This window comes from Pelobates fuscus, chromosome 8 (assembly GCF_036172605.1).
Source record: "Pelobates fuscus isolate aPelFus1 chromosome 8, aPelFus1.pri, whole genome shotgun sequence".
Taxonomy (NCBI): domain Eukaryota; kingdom Metazoa; phylum Chordata; class Amphibia; order Anura; family Pelobatidae; genus Pelobates; species Pelobates fuscus.
This window is the reverse complement of record NC_086324.1, coordinates 85749994-85771888: the sequence shown is the minus strand read 5'-3', so window position 1 is coordinate 85771888 and position 21895 is coordinate 85749994. Positions and strand designations below refer to the sequence as shown.

Sequence of the window (21895 nt, the reverse complement as noted above, 5' to 3'; positions counted from 1 at the left end):
ATGCTAATTCATCAAGCAGGATACGTTTCATAGGTATCGAACTAATACCTCAGACCCAACGTAAAGGCGATTGGGATCGCAAACTGAAACAAAGGGAGTCCTACTGGATTTATAAATTAAAAACACTTTCTCCTCGGGGACTGAACGAAGGTTTTTCGTTCACATCATTCTTATAGAATTAAGGTTACTCCACATCCACAGTCAATAGGCTTGAAACCCATGTGACTAACCATATTTTAATTTGCTTTCTGTAAATTTGTCTATATGTAAATAATAAAAGTTTTTTGTTTTTGTTCTTATGAACACACTGTATATAGTTTCATCGGCCCTTCCTGACTACACAGCGCCTAATATTGACTATCTCTTTAATTGATGGCTTCCTTTATACTTACAGTCTTAATAATCTCCTTCTCTCTAGTCCGATTATTACTGACACTTGGAGTATTCCAAGGGTACTCCTCAGGTTGGAATAGCAAATGAGAGTTTATTCACGATCAGTGGAGTGATGAGATTGTCTATTATATCACTTTGATCTTTACCTTATAGAGTTTACTTTCACTAGCAAGTTTTCCACTTCAATATATTGTCTAGCCCTGAAAGTGTGAGGAGGTTGACACAACTCGACCCTTCACTCTCAGGTATTTAATAACTTACTATATATCAGCCATCTAAAAACACCCTATTAGGGTTTTGAGTCATATATGTCAATTTATTCGAGCATATCTTACACTGGCCGACCTGCTGAGGGGGTATGACGTAGGACATTGTCCCACCATTCATAGGGACTGACTGGGTCCAAACCACTCCCCCACTCGAAGCGACCGGCCAGTGATAGATAAGGCGTGACGGGCATTCAGTCACTCCCTTTCCTTCCCTCCCCCCGGTCATAACTTGACGGACGTGCCGGTCATCCTATGACCAGCGTCAAGGCTCGAGAGGCGGCTAGTAGGGGGAGTGGCGGACGTTGTTGGATCAACTTTTGATTGATCCACATAACCACCAATGCATAGCCACAGGAGGCTATGACATGGAGAGTAGGCGTGACTGAATGTTGCTCACACACGCCCCCCATATGCTCCGATCAGCTGCAGGGCATTTAGTCCTGAATTTACAGGTACTTAAGAGGCTTATGTGCACACAGTGTTTGACTTGCTCCTGACGACGGCGTGTATTCACGCTGAAACGCGCGTCGAGCGTTTACTTTTCTTTCTTATGTTTATTTTCACATTTTTTAGGTAGCACTTAGGCAGTTAGTATGTGGTGATTTCTTGAGTTATCCAGGTTATTCAGACCTTTAGGACAGCCTGTCTCTGGCCCTGGTGGTTGTTATCCACGAGCAGATTTTCTCAGGCGGTATTTTGAGACCTGGGACTCCCCCTCCTTTTTGCTCACCATTGCCTATGGCGGGCAACTAATTACTTCTATTTTTAGGAAGCTGTGCATTAAGGAGGTTTGGGGGACTGTGTAGGGTTATTTTCTATCCCTTCTTTCCCCCACCCATATTTCTCTCTTCCTTTCCTGTAACCTGGCATTCAAGTGCCTTTTCTGTGTCCAGAGCTGCTTTTCAGGATCCCCTTGTTTCAAGGGTCTCCTTCTCTGTGAATTTTTCTGGGTTACCCCCTACTTTGCAGCTCTGAGGTAGGCCATTTATAGGACTATTTCCAATGCTTTGCATGAGTTTTTGTGAAGCTTTGTATCTACCCTATTAATTTTTCTCTGTATTTATTCATTTATCACTTTAGTACATACAACCACAATACTTTCCCACAATGCATCCTGGCTTCCTCCTCTCTGTCCTGGAGATAATTAATGAAGTAATTCAATTATCTCCCAGGACAAGGCAAGACTCCATTATACACATGGTGACACAAACAGTATATCACTTTAAAATACATAAAGACGCATTTTATACATAAAACCAGACATGTATCCCCAGATAGCTCAGGTCTGGGTGCACATTATTAGGTGAATGGCACCCAGACCACCCGAATACAGTTTAAGTGCCCTGGAGCTAAAGTCTTTAATTATACGAACAGGCTCCATGGCATTGCTATCTGGGTTAAAACATTCACATAAAACATAAAATACCGAATTTCCCTGCATTCACCAAATCCATACGAATTAGAACCAGGGGCTGGATGTTCAGCGGTGCCTGCATGTAAAAGTGTCCGATTTTGGTGCATGAAAGTCGGGCAGAAAAGCACTGGCTGCCCGGGGAGCTCCAGAACACCGCCACCTAGCGGGCCGCTAAGTGTAACAGCGGCCACCCAGTAACAAGCAATTAAGCTGCGGTTAACCGCAGCTTCAGGGAGGTAAATTGGAGGCACACTCCAGCTTCTGGGTGGCCAATTAACAACGCCGGCCGGCTTCCCACGGCTCTGGGGAGGTTGGTAAACGGCTGTTTGTTCGGTAGATGGAATCTACCGAACTGCTGTGCAGGAAGGGAGAAATAAATCCTTCTGCACAGCAAAATTAACCCTTTAGCTGCCAGTCCATAATCTAAAGGCAGCAGGCGGGCAACCAGGCTCCTCCAGTTCACAGTGGCGAGGTTGGTTTCGCCACACATATAAATTAGTTTGGGCGACAATGTTCACCAATACAGGGATCCTTAGGACAGGTGTCAATCCATATCTGCCAAGTGACCCTATGTAGGGGGAACAGTCCCTATTCTGCTCTGTGTCAGTGTGTATCAGGGGTTTTGAGGACAGGTGTCAATCCATATCTGCCAAGTGACCCTATGTAGGGGGAACAGTCCCTATTCTGCTCTGTGTCAGTGTGTATCATGGTCTTTGAGGACAGGTGTCAATCCATATCTGCCAAGTGACCCTATGTAGGAGGAACAGTCCCTATTCTGCTCTGTGTCAGTGTGTATCAGGGATCCTTAGGATAGGTGTCAATCCATATCTGCCAAGTGACCCTATGTAGGGGGAACAGTCCCTATTCTGATCTGTGTCAGTGTGTATCAGGGGTTTTGAGGACAGGTGTCAATCCATATCTGCCAAGTGACCCTATGTAGGGGGAACAGTCCCTATTCTGCTCTGTGTCAGTGTTTATCATGGTCTCTGAGGACAGGTGTCAATCCATATCTGCCAAGTGACCCTATGTAGGGGGAACAGTCCCTATTCTGCTCTGTGTCAGTGTTTATCATGGTCTCTGAGGACAGGTGTCAATCCATATCTGCCTAGTGACCCTATGTAGGGGGAACAGTCCCTATTCTGCTCTGTGTCAGTGTGTATCAGGGGTTTTGAGGACAGGTTTCAATCCATATCTGCCAAGTGACCCTATGTAGGGGGAGCAGTCTCTATTCTGCTCTGTGTCAGTGTGTATCAGGGATCCTTAGGATAGGTGTCAATCCATATCTGCCAAGTGACCCTATGTAGGGGGAACAGTCCCTATTCTGCTCTGTGTCAGTGTGTATCAGGGGTTTTGAGGACAGGTGTCAATCCATATCTGCCAAGTGACCCTATGTAGGGGGAACAGTCTCTATTCTGCTCTGTGTGAGGAGGAGGAACGGGAAATGAGTAGCTCGGCATCCAACCTTGTGCAAATGGGGTCTTTCATGCTGTCGTGCCTGTTGAGGGACCCTCGTATAAAAAGGCTGAAGGAGAACGACCTGTTCTGGGTGTCCACACTAATAGACCCCTGGTATAAGCAGACAGTGGCAGAAATGTTACCGAATTACAAGTCGGAAAGGATGCAGCATTTGCAAAATAAATTAAAAAGTATGCTTTACACAGCGTATAAGGGTGATGTCACAGCACAGCGGGAATATAACAGGGGAAGAGGTGAAAGTCATCCTCCTCCCACGACCACGCCATATCTGCCAAGTGACCCTATGTAGGAGGAACAGTCCCTATTCTGCTCTGTGTCTGTGTGTATCAGGGATCCTTAGGATAGGTGTCAATCCATATCTACCAAGTGACGTATGTAGGGGGAATAGTCTCTATTCTGCTCTGTGTCAGTGTGTATCATGGTCTCTGAGGACAGGTGTCAATCCATACCTGCCAAGTGACCCTATGTAGAGGGAACAGTCTATATTCTGCTCTGTGTCAGTGTGTATCATGGTCTCTGAGGACGGGGAACAGTCTCTATTCTGCTCTGTGTCAGTGTGTATCATGGGCTTTGAGGACAGGTGTCAATACATATCTTCCAAGTAACCCTATGTAGGGGGAACAGTCCCTATTTTGCTCTGTGTCAGTGTGTATCAGGGGTTTTGAGGACAGGTGTCAATCCATATCTTCCAAGTGACCCTATGTAGAGGGAACAGTCTCTATTCTGCTCTGTGTGAGGAGGAGGAATGGGAAATGAGTAGCTCGGCATCCAACCTTGTGCAAATGGGGTCTTTCATGCTGTCGTGCCTGTTGAGGGACCCTCGTATAAAAAGGCTGAAGGAGAACGACCTGCTCTGGGTGTCCACGCTACTAGACCCCTGGTATAAGCAGACAGTGGCGGAAATGTTACCGAATTACAAGTCAGAAAGGATGCAGCATTTGCAAAATAAATTAAAAAGTATGCTTTACACAGCGTATAAGGGTGATGTCACAGCACAACGGGAATCTAACAGGGGAAGAGGTGAAAGTAATCCTCCTCCTCCTCCCACGACTACGCCATATCTGCCAAGTGACCCTATGTAGGGGGAACAGTCTCTATTCTTCTCTGTGTCAGTGTGTATCATGGTCTTTGAGGACAGGTGTCAATCCATATCTGCCAAGTGACCCTATGTAGGGGGAACAGTCCCTATTCTGCTCTGTGTCCGTGTGCATCAGGGGCTCTGAGGACAGGTATCAATCCATATGTCAAGGTGTCAATATGTCATATGTCAGGTGTCAATCCATATCCATTGTGATTTAGGAATGTTAGGTGATTTCTGCCCTTTATGGATTAAAAGCAGACTCTGCATCAACTGTGTAATTTTCCATGGGAGTTTTGCCATGGATCCCCCTCCGGCATGCCACAGTCCAGGTGTTAGTCCCCTTGAAACCACTTCTCCATCACTTTTGTGGCCAGAAATAGTCCCTGTTGGTTTTAAAATTCGCCTGCCCAATGAAGTCAATGGCGGTTCACGCGGTTCGCCGGTTCGCGAACATTTGAGGAAGTTCGCGTTTGCGACATCACTAGTGTTAGTCGATGACAAATGGGAAACTTCCTGGCCCTAGCGGTTATTTTAGGTAAATCTCAAATGAATTGTTAAATGCTGATTGAAAGCTATATAAGTAAATAGACAATTTACTATCTAAAAATTAGGTTAATATTTCACGTTGGCGGGACAATGCACCCGCCTTGGAGTTCTTAGAACCTGGTCTATATGTGAGTACGTAATTGAAATGAGTAAGGAACAAGGACCAACGAGCTTGCCTGGTGGACAATCGTTTGGCTTCCCCTATATAGGACAAATTCTTGTGGTCCGTTAAAATAGGAATCGGGTGTAAAGTCCCCTCTAACAAATGTCTCCATTCTTTTAATGCCATTATGACCGCTAACAGTTCCCTGTCTCCAATGTCATATCTACTTTCTGTCTCAGACAATTTTTTAGAAAAGAAGCCACATGGATGTAACGGTTTATCCAAACCTTGTCTTTGGGACAAGACTGCGCCTATGCCTGACTCTGAGGCGTCTACCTCGAGTAAAAAAGGCAACGAGGTGTCAGGATGGAACAATATTGGTGCAGAGGCAAAATGTTCCTTGAGTGTTTTGAAAGCAGAGAGAGCCTCCGTAGACCATGTTTTGGTATTAGCACCCTGTTTAGTCATACATATTAGTAAAAGGAGCAATAACAGAAGAGTAGTGATGTCGCGAACATGAAATTTTCCATTCGCGAATGGCGAACGCGAACTTCCGCAAATGTTCGCCAACGGGCGAACCGCCATAGACTTCAATAGGCAGGCGAATTTTAAAACCCACAGGGACTCTTTCTGGCCACAATAGTGATGGAAAAGTTGTTTCAAGGGGACTAACACCTGGACTGTGGCATGCCGGAGGGGGATCCATGGCAAAACTCCCATGGAAAATTACATAGTTGATGCAGAGTCTGGTTTTAATCCATAAAGGGCATAATCACCTAACATTCCTAAATTGTTTGGAATAACGTGCTTTAAAACATCAGGTATGATGTTGTATCGATCAGGTAGTGTAAGGGTTACGCCCGCTTCACAGTGACAGACCGAACTCCCCGTTTAACGCACCGCAAACAGTCCATTTGCACAACCGCAAACTCCCCATTTGCACAAGGTTGGATACCAAGCTAGCCATGTCCTGTTCCTTGTCCTCACTGATGTCATTAAAGGTCTCTTCCTCCACCCAGCCACGTAAAACACCAAGGGTCCCCGAAAGGTGACAACAAGCCCCCTGTATTTTTTTTTAAATGTACACTACTGTTACACCAGATAATGTATAATAAACACAGGTTACTGGTTGTGGGGGGATAATGCATAATAAACACAGGTTACTGGCTATGGGGGATAATGTATAATAAACACAGGTTACTGGCTATGGGGGAAAATGTATAATAAACACAGGTTACTGGCTATGGGGGGATAATGTATAATAAGCACAGGTTACTGGCTATGGGAGGATAATGTATAATAAGCACAGATTACTGGCTATGGGAGGATAATGTATAATAAACACAGGTTACTGGCTATGGGGAGGATAATGTATAATAAACACAGGTTACTGGCTATGGGGGATAATGTATAATAAACACAGGTTACTGGCTATGGGGGATAATGTATAATAAACACAGGTTGCTGGCTATGGGGGATAATGTATAATAAACACAGGTTACTGGCTATGGGGGATAATGTATAATAAACACAAAAATAATAATAAAAAAAAAATGAATGCAGCTTCAGAATTAATCTAAATTGTATGCGGTCTAGGAGGTGGGAGGGTCTGCTGCTGATTGGCTGGAAAGTGTCTGCTGACTGTGAGGTAGAGGGTCAAAGTTTACTCAATGATGACGAATAGGGGGCGGACCGAACCTCACATATGTTTGCCATCCGTGGCGAATGCGAACATGCGATGTTCGCCAGGAACTATTCGCCAGCGAACCGTTCGGGACATCACTACAGAAGAGTAACCTTTAATAAAGCGCCTATAATAATTGGAGAATCTGATAAACCTCTGAATGGCCTTGAGTCCCCTGGGCAATGGCCAATCTAAAATCGATTGAAGTTTAATCGGGTCCATCATAAACCCGTCACCAGAAATAATGTAACCAAAAAAGTTTATCTGAGATTGATTGAAGCTACATTTCTCCAATTTGCAATACAATCCATGTTGTAAAAGTTTACGCAATACCCTTCTGACTTGTCTGTGGTGAGTCTCATTCTCTCTAGAATGTATTAGTATATCATCCAAATATACTATAACGCATTCATGCTGAAATTCCCTAAGAACCTCATTAATTCGATCTTGGACGACCTCTGGTGCATTGCAAAGCCCGAAGGGCATTACCGTGTACTCATAATGGCCGTAAAGGGTATTGAAGGCCATTTTCCATTCGTCTCCCTGCTGAATTCTTACCAAGTTATATGCTCCCCTCAAATCTAACTTGGTAAAAATCTTGGAGCCCTTCAGTCTATCAAATAGCTCTGTAATCAGGGGAATAGGATATGCATTCCTAGTCATTATCTTATTTAAGCCTCGATAATCAATGCAAGGCCGCAGAGTGCCGTCTTTTTTTTATCCACAAAGAAGAAACCGGCCCCAGCCGGAGATGAAGACCTCCTAATAAATCCTTTGTGTAAGGTTTTCTCCTAGACATATATATATTACTGTAGGACTACGTTTTCATTAGTGGATAAAGGACATACCGTACCGCTCCGAGGCAGGCATAGTACGAGGCAAGGGTTTAATATTACAGTTGAAAGACCTATGAGGAGGTAAAGTATCAGCCTTCCTCTTGTCAAACACTGCCTTCAAATCCAAGTACTGCAATAGTGTCTGTAGATTGGGAAGAGTTAATAGGAGCATTTACTAAGCAAACCGGTGAGACTTTCTGTAAACATCCTTTCCTACAACCCTGACCCCATGATACTATCTCTCCTAGTTCCCAGTCAATGGTAGGGTTATGCTTCTTAAGCCAGGGATACCCCAAGACCACGGGAACTGAAGGAGATGAGATTAGCATTTAGCATTAGGGACATATTTTCCTCGTGTAGAATACCAATGGTTAATCTAACGGGTATGGTTTCACGAAAGATAACAGGCTCTGATAGTGGTCTACCATCTATGGCCTCAACGGCCAAGGGTGTATCTCTTAGTTGAGATAGGATAGAGTGGTTATTGGCAAAGGCTTGATCTATAAAGCTTTCAGCTGCTCCGGAATCTATCAAAGCCATAGTATCTATAACTCCCTTTTCCCAAGCTAAAGAGACAGGTATAAGAAGCCTATGGTCTTTATAATCATATCTAGAGGACAAGATAGAAACACCCAAGGCCTGTCCTCTTGAGAAACTTAGGTGCAAGCGTTTCCCGGCCGGTTAGGGCAATTTAGGCGTAGGTGACCTCTTAGTCCACAATACATACAAAGACCCTCCCTTCTCCTGTACTGTCTCTCATCCTCTGAGAGCCGAGTGGTTCCTATTTGCATAGGTTCTGGAAGAGCTAAGGTTGTAGAGTCAGAATTCTGAAATGAGGGGGATAGTCTTATGGAAGGTCTACGGGTTCTATCCCGAGTATTCTGCCTCTGTTTCATACGTTCATCTATTCGGGAAATAAATGAAATCATATCCTACAAATTTTCTGGAAGTTCTCTTGTGGCAACCTCATCAGATAACCCGTTCAAAAATACGTCCATATAAGCCTGTTCATTCCATTTGACTTCTGCCGCCAAGGATCTGAACTCTAACGCATAATCCACGAGGGTTCTGTTATGCTGTCTAAGACGTAACAGTAGTCTAGCTGCATTGGCCTTTCTTCCTGGGGGGTCAAAAGTCCTCCTAAAGGCTGTGACAAAAGCATTATAATTATAGACTAAAGGGTTATCATTTTCCCACAGAGGGTTAGCCCATCTGAGGGCTTTGTCAATAAATAAAGTAATTATAAATCCAACCTTAGCCCTGTCAGTAGGGTAGGCCCAAGGTTGTAGCTCAAAATGAATACTTATCTGGTTTAAAAAACCTCAACAAGTATCAGGAGAGCCGCCATAGCGTAGAGGGGAAGTGACACGGGAAGAGGCACCCAATGTGGTTACCTCTAAGCCTGTACTTACAGGAGAGATAGTGGAAGCACGCATTTCCTCTGACTGAGTATTAGGACGTGATAACAAAGCTTGCAAAGCTAGGGCCATCTGATCCATTCTATGGTCCATGGCCTCAAATCTAGAGTCAGGAGAACCGACCTGAGAGTTCGCACCTGCAGGATCCATTGGCCCTGTCGTAATGTCAGGATCGTGACAGGGATCCAACACGCAGAATGCAAACAGGAGTAGGTACGTATACCGGACCTTAGAATGGCCGGACTAACGTAAGGAGTAGGCAAAGAATGGTCAGAGACAAGCCGAGGTCGAGGGAACGAGAGAACAGGTAAGCGAGAGACAAGCGGAGTCAAAAGGATAAGAGAAGGAAGCAGGGTCGAAAATACAAAGCCGAATCAATAACCAAATACACAAAAGAAGTAAGAGCACTGAGTGACCAGACTAGCTAGAACCACGACAGGGCAATGAATCATTGCAAATAAAACTCTTTTATACCTTGGTTCTTGTTGGCCATTCCCCCAAAATATCCTGATTTGCGGTTTCTGGCGGGTCATGACGTCGGCTAATGAGCGCCGCGTCAAAAAAGGAGGCGGAGCTATCGCGGCCGGCGTGTAAACGGCCGGAGAGGCTGAAGAGATCGGGCGTGCCAGCCCCCTTTTGAGGAAACACGTCTAGGTGTCTAACCTCCTCTGAGGTAGACACCACAGGTACCATGACAACAGCATGTGCATATGTTGCATATTCATATCATCAAAGAAATCGGATATATAATGAGTAAGGTTTGATACAAAAAAACAAGAAATCCCCAAACCGTTTGACATTGGTTAGATAGAAAACTAAGAGTGTACCCATACTATCTTTGCACCATAACAACTACAACATATCTCCCAGCATTAGTCTGACAGTGTCCATGTGCAGAACACTACTGAAGCCATTTAGCATGAGATGATTGCCTTGACTGCAGTTCATGTTCATGTCTATTGATGAACTCATGTGACACTTATTTGGAATTTCATCTGATATTAATCCTGGGAGAGAGGTACTGGAGCCAAAATTCAGGATGTTTTCTTGGATCTGGAACTGCTGTGAGTCATGCCACAATAAAGGGTGTTTCTAGTGTCCCTTTAAATAATGATGGCTCATATATTATATCTTCTTGTATTAATACTTATTGAGCCAAAGAGGAACCTTCTAATATATATATATATATATATATATATATATATATATATATATATATACATTTTTTTTTACATAGTGCGCACACTGTAGTATCTTGTGGACATAGTTTAGTAGATTGTGATCATAAGATTGTTAAATCATACACATGCTTTCACTATCTATACCACGGGCAATAGAGCAGATGCTTCTAATAGAACCTACCTTACTCTCTGCTTGGGTCCCTGGCTGTGCACCAACATGATGGCAATTTTTTCCCCTCCAATTATGCCAATTTTGTTGATCGTATAACTTGACTATCTTATGAACACACTGCATGTGCACAATGTGAAGATTATATTTTATATGGCACCTCTGGAGTTTCATGAATACTTGATATCATGCTTGTTTTTCTGTATGTCACATCGCTGTACTATTTTATATTCTTTAGAATTTTGGTCTCAATGGTCCATTGAAGGTAGCGGTATCTACTGCTGAGGATGAACAGTGGAAGAGAATTCGTTCTATCCTATCACCTACATTCACCAGTGGGAAATTGAAGAAGGTGAATGACCTATTAAACATACCTTTCATTTTGACACAGGGGAAAACTGATCTGGATGTAGTCATTTCAGGAGAGTGTTATAGAACGCTGTACGACTTAGGATGATAAGACTAGTTTCTATTACCAACTTTGGTAGTAAATCACAGAAAAAAAAATATGTATTTATTTTCAGCTGGACATAAGACCCTTTCATTTTATTTTCTGTACCCTACCATTTATATGGTAATTTATTTATTCCTTAGAAAAAAGAACATTTATTTTTACTTACTGTAATTTTCCTTTCTGTTTATTTGTACATAATAAAAGATGGGTAGCTCCTCTTTCTCAGATCAGAGGGTATTAATACAATTTGGAAAAGTCAACTGTAATGAAAAATGTTACTCTCCCCTTAAAACAATAATTAATGAGAAGCAGATTCAAATGCCTATATATAAAAAAAAATTTTTGCTCACAGCAGGCTGTATTTGCGATCTTACCTTGTAAAGACCATAATCATTTAAAATAAATGAATCTTTAAAAATGTAATTTGAAATAATCATGAACATGTAGAATATAAATAAAAATAATAGTTTTTAAAATAATACACCAATTAATTTCCATTACTATTTCAGATGTTTCCTCTAGTAAAGCAGTATGGAGATCTTTTAGTGCAGAATTTACAGCAAAAAATTGAAAGGAAAGAGCCTCTTAACATGAAAGAGTGAGTATGCAGTTAGTTTTAGGTAATGATTGGTTCCTTATATTTTCTAGATTATGTAAAACCTGCAAATGTAATCACATGTACAAATATTAAGCTACTAGTTATAAAAAGTGAATTTATGTCTATACATTTTAAAATAGATTAAGGTATCTTAACTATAGTGTTGGAATCCATTGAGTTCTCTCTTTGTAGCCAATATGTACTCAGACTGTAAAAATAGGAGAAGACAAAACTCTCCAGATAGACACTCAAGATATTTAGGACATCCAGTGTCTGTGAAAACCCTATAGGAAAGCATTGAGGCAATGCCTTCCTATGGAAAGGGTGTGTCAGGATTACAAGTTGATCCAGCACGCAGTACTGCGTCACACCTAGAACTAAGGATAACGTATAACTGGACCTTAGAATGGCCAGACTTAACGGCTTCAAGAATAGTCAAAATATTAGCCGAGGTCAGAGACACAGAATTAGACACAAAGATGAGGGAAAGCCAAAAGTCAAGGATACCGGATATCAGGGAAGTCAAAACAAAGCCAAAGTCAAATACCAGAAAATCAGCATCAGGAACACACTCTCAGATAACCATAGGCATGAAATCACGACAAGGCAATGAGCAAGAGGAGAGCTGGGTTTAAATAACCCTCCTGTAGATTCCATTGTCTGTAACCGGCCTTTGACCCCAAAGGCAATTACCAGGTTTACATGTGCTAGATTGCTGCTCAGCACAAAACCCTCTTGTGGATTTGATTAGCCATGACCAGCCTTTGACCCCAAAAGTAATTACCAGGTTTCCATGAGCATGATTGCTGCTCGGCACAACTTTTCCTGTCAGGACAGTAATGTTGCTTGGCGCAACTTTTCCTGTCAGGACTGTAATGTTACTCGGCACAACTTTTCCTGTCAGGACAGTAAATGCCGTTAACCACATTTTTATGTGCAGTTAACCACATTTTTATGTGCAGTTAAATATGTGACAGGGTGCCCATGCGCGTTTGGTCACCCTAATCGGATAGAGTGAGCACCAATGCAGCTTCAAGAGACATCGGTGCTGGAATTCCTAACACTATAGAATCCCTTTAATGTTGTTGCTACTTTATACAAACCATCCACCACTCATTAAAGTGCCTGTCACTAGACTTGCTTCTAGTATCTAGTAGCATCTGTTTACTGATTAGAAAATGTCATCAGTAGCAACAGAATAAAAAGCTGTCATTACTCGAAGCCAGTCACTAAGTAGTGGCTAATGGACCCAATTAGGAGTCCCTTACTGGTATGATCCCCACTCTGGGATACGTTGGTGGTGCAGATCCCCTCTGTAAATATATATACACTGCTCAAAAAAATAAAGGGAACACAAAAATAACACATCCCAGATCTGAATGAATTAAATATTCTTCTGAAATACTTTGTTCTTTACATAGTTGAATGTGGTGACAACAACATCACACAAAAATTAAAAATGGAAATCAAATGTTTCAACCCATGGAGGTATGGATTTGGAGTCAGACTCAAAATTGAAGTGGAAAAACACACTACAGGCTGATCCAACTTTGATGTAATGTCCTTAAAACAAGTAAAAATGAGTCTCAGTAGTGTGTGTGGGCTCCCTACAATGCCTGTGCATGCTACTGATGAGGTGGCGGATGGTATTCTGAGGGATCTCCTCCCAGACCTGGACTAAAGCATCTGCCAACTCCTGGACAGTCTGTGGTGCAACGTGACGTTGGTGCATGGAGCGAGACCTGATGTCCCAGATATGCTCAATTGGATTCAGGTCTGGGGAACGGGCGGGCCAGTCCATAGCATCAATGCCTTCGTCTTGCAGGAACTACTGACACACTCCAGCCACATGAGGTCTAGCATTGTCTTGCATTAGGAGGAACCCAGGGCCAACTGCACCAGCAAATGGTTTCACAAGGGGTCTGAGGATCTCATCTCGGTACCTAATGGCAGTCAGGCTACCTCTGGCGAGCACATGGAGGGCTGTGCGGCCCTCAAAAGAAATGCCACCCCACACCATTACTGACCCACTGCCAAACCGGTCATGCTGGAGGATGTTGCAGGCAGCAGAATGTTCTCCACGGCGTCTCCAGACTCTGTCACGTCTGTCACATGTGCTCAGTGTGAACCTGCTTTCATCTGTGTAGACTCCGTCTCATGCTACCACTAGAGTTAAAGCACCGCCAGCATTCAAAAGTGACCAAAACATCAGCCAGGAAGCATAGGAACTGAGAAGTGGTCTGTGGTCACCACCTGCAGAACCACTCCTTTATTGGGGGTGTCTTGCTAATTGCCTATAATTTCCACCTGTTGTCTATCCCATTTGCACAACAGCATGTGAAATTGATTGTGACTCAGTGTTGCTTCCTAAGTGGACAGTTTGATTTCACAGAAGTGTGATTGACTTGGAGTTACATTTTGTTGTTTAAACCCTTAAGGACCAAACTTCTGGAATAAAAGGGAATCATGACATGTCACACATGTTATGTGTCCTTAAGGGGTTAAATGTTCCCTTTATTTTTTTGAGCAGTGTATATATAAAAGGAGAGAATAAAATATGGAGTGTACAATACAAGGATACCAGATACAATACAAATTAAAATCCTACTTACATGGAAAAGAGCAAAATATTGTTTGCTCTATCCCAAGTGCATTGGTGGTATCTATCCCTACCAAGGATATGAAAGCCAGGAAGCAAGTAGTAATAAGGTTCAAATCTGTGAGTGTATATGAGTTAGTATGTGTGTGGGTCTGTGTGTCAGTCTGTCTGTGTGTGGGGGTCAGATTGTGTGGGGGGGTCAGTGTGCGTGTGCATAGTTCAATATGTGTGTGTATATGAGTCAGTTTGTGTGTGTGGTCAGTTTGTATGTGTTTATACCATAGCCTGTGGTGGGGGTCAGTGTGTATGGGTCAGTCTGTGTGTGTTTGTGGGTCAGTGCGTGTGTATGTGTGTGTGTGTGTGTGTAGGTAGGTCAATCTGTGTATGTATAGGAGTCAGTCTGTGTGAATGTGTCAATCTGTGTGTGTGGATCAGTCTCTGTGTGTATGAGTCAGTCTGTTTAAGTGCTGGAGCTCTAGGAGAGATACCTCTCATCTCGTGACCTCCCCTGTACTTGACGGATAGGCAACCTTCTGAACCACCATGAATCTGTGCCAAACCCCTCCCTGCAAGGTAAGAACAGGGAAAGGGGAATGTTTTATTTATTTAGTACAGCAATTATTAAAGTTAAAATGTCAAAGCCCCTGTGACAATCTCGCCACATTGCATTGGAGAAGCCTGGTTGCCCGCCTGCTGCCTTTGGACTATGGCCCTGGGAGATTGGGCCCTTTAAAAACCGTATTCGGCCCTAACAGAGTGCGTCACTCATTCTGGCCCTTTAAATACAGTGGGGTCATTCGGTACTTGCCCTGTGTGAGCGGTGATACCCCAGATAGCTATGCCATGGAGCCCATTTATATAATGAAAGACTATGGGAAAGACTTTAGCTCCATGGCAATTGAACTGTATGTGTGTGGTCTGAGCACCATTCAATAATGTGCGCTCAGACCTAAGCTATCTGGGGATATGTTGCATGTATATGTTTTATGTAGTAATTGTAACATTGTGTAATTTTATGTCTTTTTGCAACCATGTGCTCAATGGAGTCTGCCTCTATCCCTGGATATAATTGGATTATTTTCCCATTGTCTCCAGGAGAGAGGGCTCTGTAAAACCGGTCTGAGCCAGATAGCCATGTGCCAGCCAGGGCCGAAAATATATTTTACTAACTTTTGAACCCCTGGTCTGATTCATGCCATTTTTTTAATTGGATTGATTGTGAATATGTAATTTTTATGTGAATGTGATGTATGGTTTTAGAGTTATGAAAGTTGGGTAAAAAGTATGTTTTAACTGTATGTGTAATTGAGTTTCCTCTCAGGATAAGGGGAGGGAATCTGTGGGATGTTACTGTGATGTGATTGGTTGTTTTATACCTCCCTGTGGGTGGTCCTGTATTTGAAAAGACTGTAATAAAAACCAGGCTGGGTGTGCCAGAACCTCAGACCACTGCTTGACCCTCAACACGGAGCCTTGTCTCGTTCTTGGGGGGATTCACTGTATGCTGTTGGAGACTGATTGCCAGGAGTGTAAGCTGATGTATGCTTTTCCTGTTCGTCTGCTAGCAGCTATTCGTGAGGTTCCAGTTTGGAGTGCTATTTTGTATCCAGTTCGGGAGTTTGGTGTTCTACAGTAGCTGTGCCTGTCTTTGAAAAGGGGATTATCGCCTAAACGGATTTTAACCCCTTGTCTGCTGAAACGGTCCGTTACAGCCCCTCCCTATACCTCTCTCTACACCCCATACACACAGTACACCCTCACAGACAGTGAATCCCCCACATACAATACACTCCCATTCACACATTCACACAGTGCACCCATCACACACTTCATACCACACATAAACTCTTCACCCACGTACACACTACTTCCCCAAATACATTCACCAACACACACACATACATACGGATATATACATATGAATATGGGGTACTTTGACGTAGTTGGCAGGCTTATGCAATGTATGATCATATAATGTAACTAAACCCCCATCATTTTTTGCCTAGGTGAGGTTTTTTCAAATAAAACTATTACAATCTCTAAGATTTGAAATCACTGTTTGGTTAATAAGCGAGTGTGCTGGATTCTGTATTTTGTTTATTATATATATATATATATATATATATATATATATATATATATATATATATATGCACACACACACACACACACACACACACTACAGCTCATTTATAAAAACACAATGCAACTCCAATACACATACACTCAGACTGCAGCCCCTATATACACATGCCCACACTTTACAGCACATACACAATCTCAAAAGCTCCTAAACATGAGCACGTGTACACAATACAGCCCCTAGCTACCCAAATACAGCATAAACAGACACCTCTACACACACACTTCACCACAGCCCCTTCTAAACACCACAGGAAATTGCCTTACATCTCCTGAAAAGGTTTTCCAGTTACCATGGAAAGATATCTTGCCTGTAATAAAGAAGGTACAGCAGCGGAATAACAGCCGATGAATGTGTTGCGGCTACACCATGGCCCATGCGCTGATAGGGCCCATCGAGTGGCCCATGCACTTAGTGCCACCCAATGGGCATGTGTCTTCAGGGACCCAAAAAAAATCTTACACCAGGGCACTCTCTACATCAGTTCCACCACTGGTAGGATGCCAAATAGCGATGGCTAGACGACTGGATAATAACATCTCCAAAATAGCAAGTTTTGTGATGTATCCCTTTAATGAAGTAATCAGTACATACCAAACATGTTGCAAGGAAGGACAGCCAGTGAACCAGTGTTAATACTACTACCATTAATAATTATTAAAATTTATTTTTTATTATTATTATATTGTAGGATATTTATTTATTATGGAAGACCAGTGGTAACTTTGAATATAAACAGTTTCTTATCTGCCAGTTTGCCCCATAATAGCTTCTGTTTTTGGACTGATACACCTGCCCCATTGTATGTTTTAACATTTCAGGTGTTTAACCGACTTGGACTTCAGACTGAAATTGTAGATTATGCTAGCTTTAGTGTACCTATAATCTTAATTTTATTAATGACAGGAGGCGAGTATTTGCTTTAGTCTCTCTTTACTAGAACTCCACAGCAGCACAGAAAAACAACCAATCAGAAAAAAGTTAGGTACTGTAAAACTCCCTTCCCATTGCATCATTTCCTCTTTCCTCCCCCCCTCCCCCCCTCCTTACCCCTTCCCACACACCCTGTCACACACACACACAGGCAGACAGCCACACACACACACAGGCAGACAGCCAAACACACAGCCACACACAAACACACAGGCAGACAGCCAAACACACAGAGGCAAACAGCCACACACAAACACACAGGCAGACAGCCAAACACACAGAGGCAAACAGCCACACACACACACACACAGACAAACAGTCAAACACAGACAAACAGTCAAACACACACTGTCAGACAGCCACACACACACACACACACACGCAGACAGTCACACACACACACACACACACACACACACACACAAACATAGGCAAACAGTCACACACACACACAGGCAGACAGCCACACACACACAGTCAGACACACACACTCACTAACAGACAAACACACTCACAGACACACACTCACAGACACACACTAACAGACACAGACACACACTAACAGACACAGACACACACTAACATACACAGACACACACACACACACACACTAACAGACACAGATACACACACACACACACACTAACAGACACAGATACACACACACACACACACTCACCCACATTAACACATTTTTTAAAATTTATTTAGACACCCCCCCCCCAGCCTCCTTACCTTTGGGAATGCTGGGGGGGTCTCTTCCTCCCTGGTGGTCCAGTGGCTGCTGGGCTGGGCGGGCGGCTGGCGAGGGAGCACTTCCTCTGAGCTGTTTGCTCAGCTCCCTCGCGCGCCGCAGAGTGAGGCTGGGAGCCGGAATATGACGTCATATTCCGGCTCCCAGCCTCACTCTGCGGCGCGCGAGGGAGCTGAGCATACAGCTCAGAGGAAGTGCTCCCTCGCCAGCCGCCCGCCAGCGCCGCCAGACCGCCCAGCATGTCTGTTAGCCGCAAGGCTAACAAGACATTTGCCTTGGGCATTTGGGGGCGGCTTTTTTTGCCGCCCCCTGGAAAATGCCGCCCAAGGCAAATGCCTTGTTAGCCTTGCGGCTAACAGACATGCCGTGTGAGCTATGCGGCCGCAGGGCGCCCCCTGCACCATGGCGCCCTGTGCGGCCGCACAGCTCGCACACCCCTAAGGCCAGCCCTGAGGACAGGTGACAGGTAGCAGAAACAAGCAGAGTTGTATACGTACCTGATTAATCCAAACTATAAAATTAAAGGGAGGGATAAGAACGGGTGGGAAATACTCGCCTCCTGTCATTAATAAAATTAAGATTATAGGTACACTAAAGCTAGCATAATCTACAATTTTATAACATGACAGGAGGCTTCGTATTTGCTGTTTTAACGCTCAGTCAACAAATTCCACGCTGTTTGTTTCGCTGGTACCCATTCTCTGAGCTACCCGAGCAAACCCAAATGGACTTTCCAACTGCGATAGATGACAATACAGCAACCGATGGAGATGCCAGTTGATGAAGTATCCCAAAAACAGAAAAAACATCCTCCGCTGATAGATCCAATGTACGTGGGGTCGCGACCTGTTACCTACCAGCCGGTCCATGAGCTGGCAAACTGACCTATTAGCCATTTCCCTGCAGTTATAAAATGTCGAAGGTCATTTGCGGACTTAGGGCCGCGATAAGACACTGCCACCATGTCACAACTCTTGAGGTATAAGGTTGCTCCACCGATCCTGCCAGGGGCACCCGGCAATGTGGCCTTGCAGGTAGACCTCCACTCTCAAGGGATGCGCCCAAGTCCACCACCAAGTCGCAATAGAACCGAGTAGGATCTTTCGTTCCCTCCTGGCCTACCCGGTGAGATGTCTCATCCGAGAATAAATTTATAATGCAGGCAAGAGTGTGGTCAGACTAGCTGTATCCTAAGTGATTCCAATATTCCAAATGGACTGTGTAATCCTCGGATGTGGTAGAGAAAAGACTCCAAAAGGACGTTCATTCAGGGTTCCGAACTGAACTTGTGTAGAGGAACGGTGGTCGACTATTCAGGGAATAGTGAATCCCAGAAATAATCGAAGGGATGGGAAGTGCAAACTGGAGCGCAGATTTCCATGCGGATTTGTCCTCGTCTAAGAGTGAAAGATGTTTAGGAGTAGGGGCACACCAGGTACCTCCATAAAGTCTCGTAGGTCTCCTCGACGGTAGTTGAAAAGTAGGTTAGCAAGAATCCAACAAAACGGCTCCCGTGAGGGATAAATAGAGTATATAGATGGAGGGTCCACCATCTCCGAACCCTGTTCACCAGGTATGCGCTCCGAGGAGACGGGGCAGTCCTGCCATCTTATCCCAAGATCTTAATGACCGGGGAAGTCAAGACAACCGGGGTTTCCGGTCTTACCATGTGATCCATAAGTACGGTTTACCTTCAGACCGGGTAATAAGCCTTCCTTAATCTTGTTATCCGAGCAAGGCAGTGCCCGTTTGCTCCATGAAGGTCTCCGTATCTCCTGATATCTTGACATGGGAGAAACTGTCTGCGCAGTTTGTTCGTAATGGTCTGGATATCCAAAACAGAAAGCAATTCTCTGCATTATATGGTGCAGAATATACCAAAACCTGCACTCTCGTAATACCGGAGGTCCATCCGTTAGCCGTACCATCTGTCAGGGTACCTGTGGTCTCTACCTCCGAAAGAGGTAGAGACTTAGCTGTTCCTCCATCCAGACGGCCTGATGGCACCCTTCCCCACGGTCTATCCGGTCATGCAAGGCCGGCCGCGAGGGAGTGACTGCCTTTTACAGCATCTAGGCAGGAAGTTGTCATCAGGACACTCCTCCGGAACGACCTGTCACTCAATTGCTGCAGGACCAATCAGGAAGCCTCGGAGGCGTGGTTACTGCTCTGAACAGGGTATTTAACAGAGCTTCTTTCATTAGCTCATTGCCCTGTCGTGGTTCTAGCTTGTTCGAGTCACTCAGTGCTTGTGTATTCTATTATCCCTTTTGGTTTTGACCCGGCTTGTTTACCTTACTCTGCTTATCTCTGTTACCCTTGATTCGGCTTGTCTCTCGCTTACCTGTCTTCTGTTACCCTCGACCTCGGCTTGTCTTTGACCATTCTATACTGTACTACTTACGTTAGTCCGGCCATTCTAAGGTCCGGTATACGTATCTGGCTACTGTTTGTACTCTGCGTGTTGGATCCCTGTCCCGATCCTGACATTACGACAGGGCCAATGGAACCTGCAAGTACAAACAGTCAGCTGGCTTCTCCTGATCCTAGGTTTGAAGCCATGGACCACAGAATGGATCAGATGGCGCTTGCGCTACAGGCTCTATTATCTCGTGCCAATAACCCACCAGAGGAGATACGTAATACCCCTGTTTCTCCTGTCAGTTCAGGTCTAGAGGTAGCCACAGTGGGTGCTTCTTCTCGCATTACCCCCCCAGTACGCTATGGTGGGGCTCCTGAGAAGTGTCGTGGTTTCTTAAACCAAATTAGTATTCACTTTGAATTGCAACCTCGCTCTTATCCTACAGATAGGGCAAAGGTAGGATTTATTATCACCCTACTTATTGAGAAAGCTCTGAGATGGGCCAACCCATTATGGGAGAACGATAACCCATTAGTTTATAACTATAACGCCTTTGTAACTGCTTTTAGAAGAACATTTGACCCTCCAGGTAGAAAGGTTAATGCCGCCAGATTACTGTTGCGTCTGAAACAGGAGAACCAAACACTGGTGGATTATGCACTAGAGTTCAGGTCTCTGGCGTCGGAGGTCAAGTGGAATGAGCAGGCGTATATGGATGTATTTTTGAATGGCTTATCTGAAGTAATCCTTGATGAGGTTGCTACCAGAGAACTCCCTGAGAATTTAGAGGATTTAATTTCGTTCATCTCTCGTATAGATGAACGTTTAAGAGAGAGACAGAACACTCGAGAGAGGAACCGGAGACCTTCTTTTAGGTTAGCCCCCGCTTTTCCAAGTCCTGACTCCACGGTATCTTTGCTTCCTGAACCTATGCAGATAGGGTATACCCGCCTCTCTGATGAGGAAAGACAGTACAGGAGAAGAGAGGGTTTGTGTATGTATTGTGGAGTTAAGGGTCATTTACTCTCGAACTGTTCTAACCGCCCGGGAAACGCTCGCACCTAAGTCTCTCTAGAGGACAGGCCTTGGGTGTTTCTATTTTGTCCTCTACTCCTAATTATAAAGATCACAGGCTTCTGCTACCAGTTTCCTTAACTTGCGGGAGGGAAGTAGTAAGGGCTATGGCTTTGATAGATTCCGGTGCTGCTGAGAATTTTATCGACCAAGCCTTTGCTAGTAAAAACAATTTCCCATCCCAGCTAAGGGAGACACCCTTGGCCGTTGAGGCCATAGATGGTAGACCACTACTAGATCCTGTTATCTTTCGTGAGACCATACCCATTGAGTTAGGTGTTGGTGTCCTACACGTGGAGAATTTATCTCTTCTGCTCATTTCGTCTCCTTCCGTTCCCATAGTTCTGGGGTACCCATGGTTGAAAGAACATAACCCTATTATCGATTGGGAGTTAGGGGAGATACTCT

At 44.1% G+C, this 21895-nt stretch overlaps 1 protein-coding gene across 1 annotated transcript in view; it reads left to right on the top strand.

Annotated features, from left to right (window-relative positions):
- The window catches only part of LOC134570829 (cytochrome P450 3A8-like), a 168992-nt gene that overhangs the window by 69335 nt on the left and 77762 nt on the right, over positions 1-21895 (top strand). Inside the window, exons 5-6 of the mRNA XM_063428809.1 lie at positions 10809-10922; positions 11534-11622. Coding sequence (XP_063284879.1) covers positions 10809-10922; positions 11534-11622 — 203 coding nt within the window. The remainder of the gene's footprint in view (positions 1-10808; positions 10923-11533; positions 11623-21895) is intronic.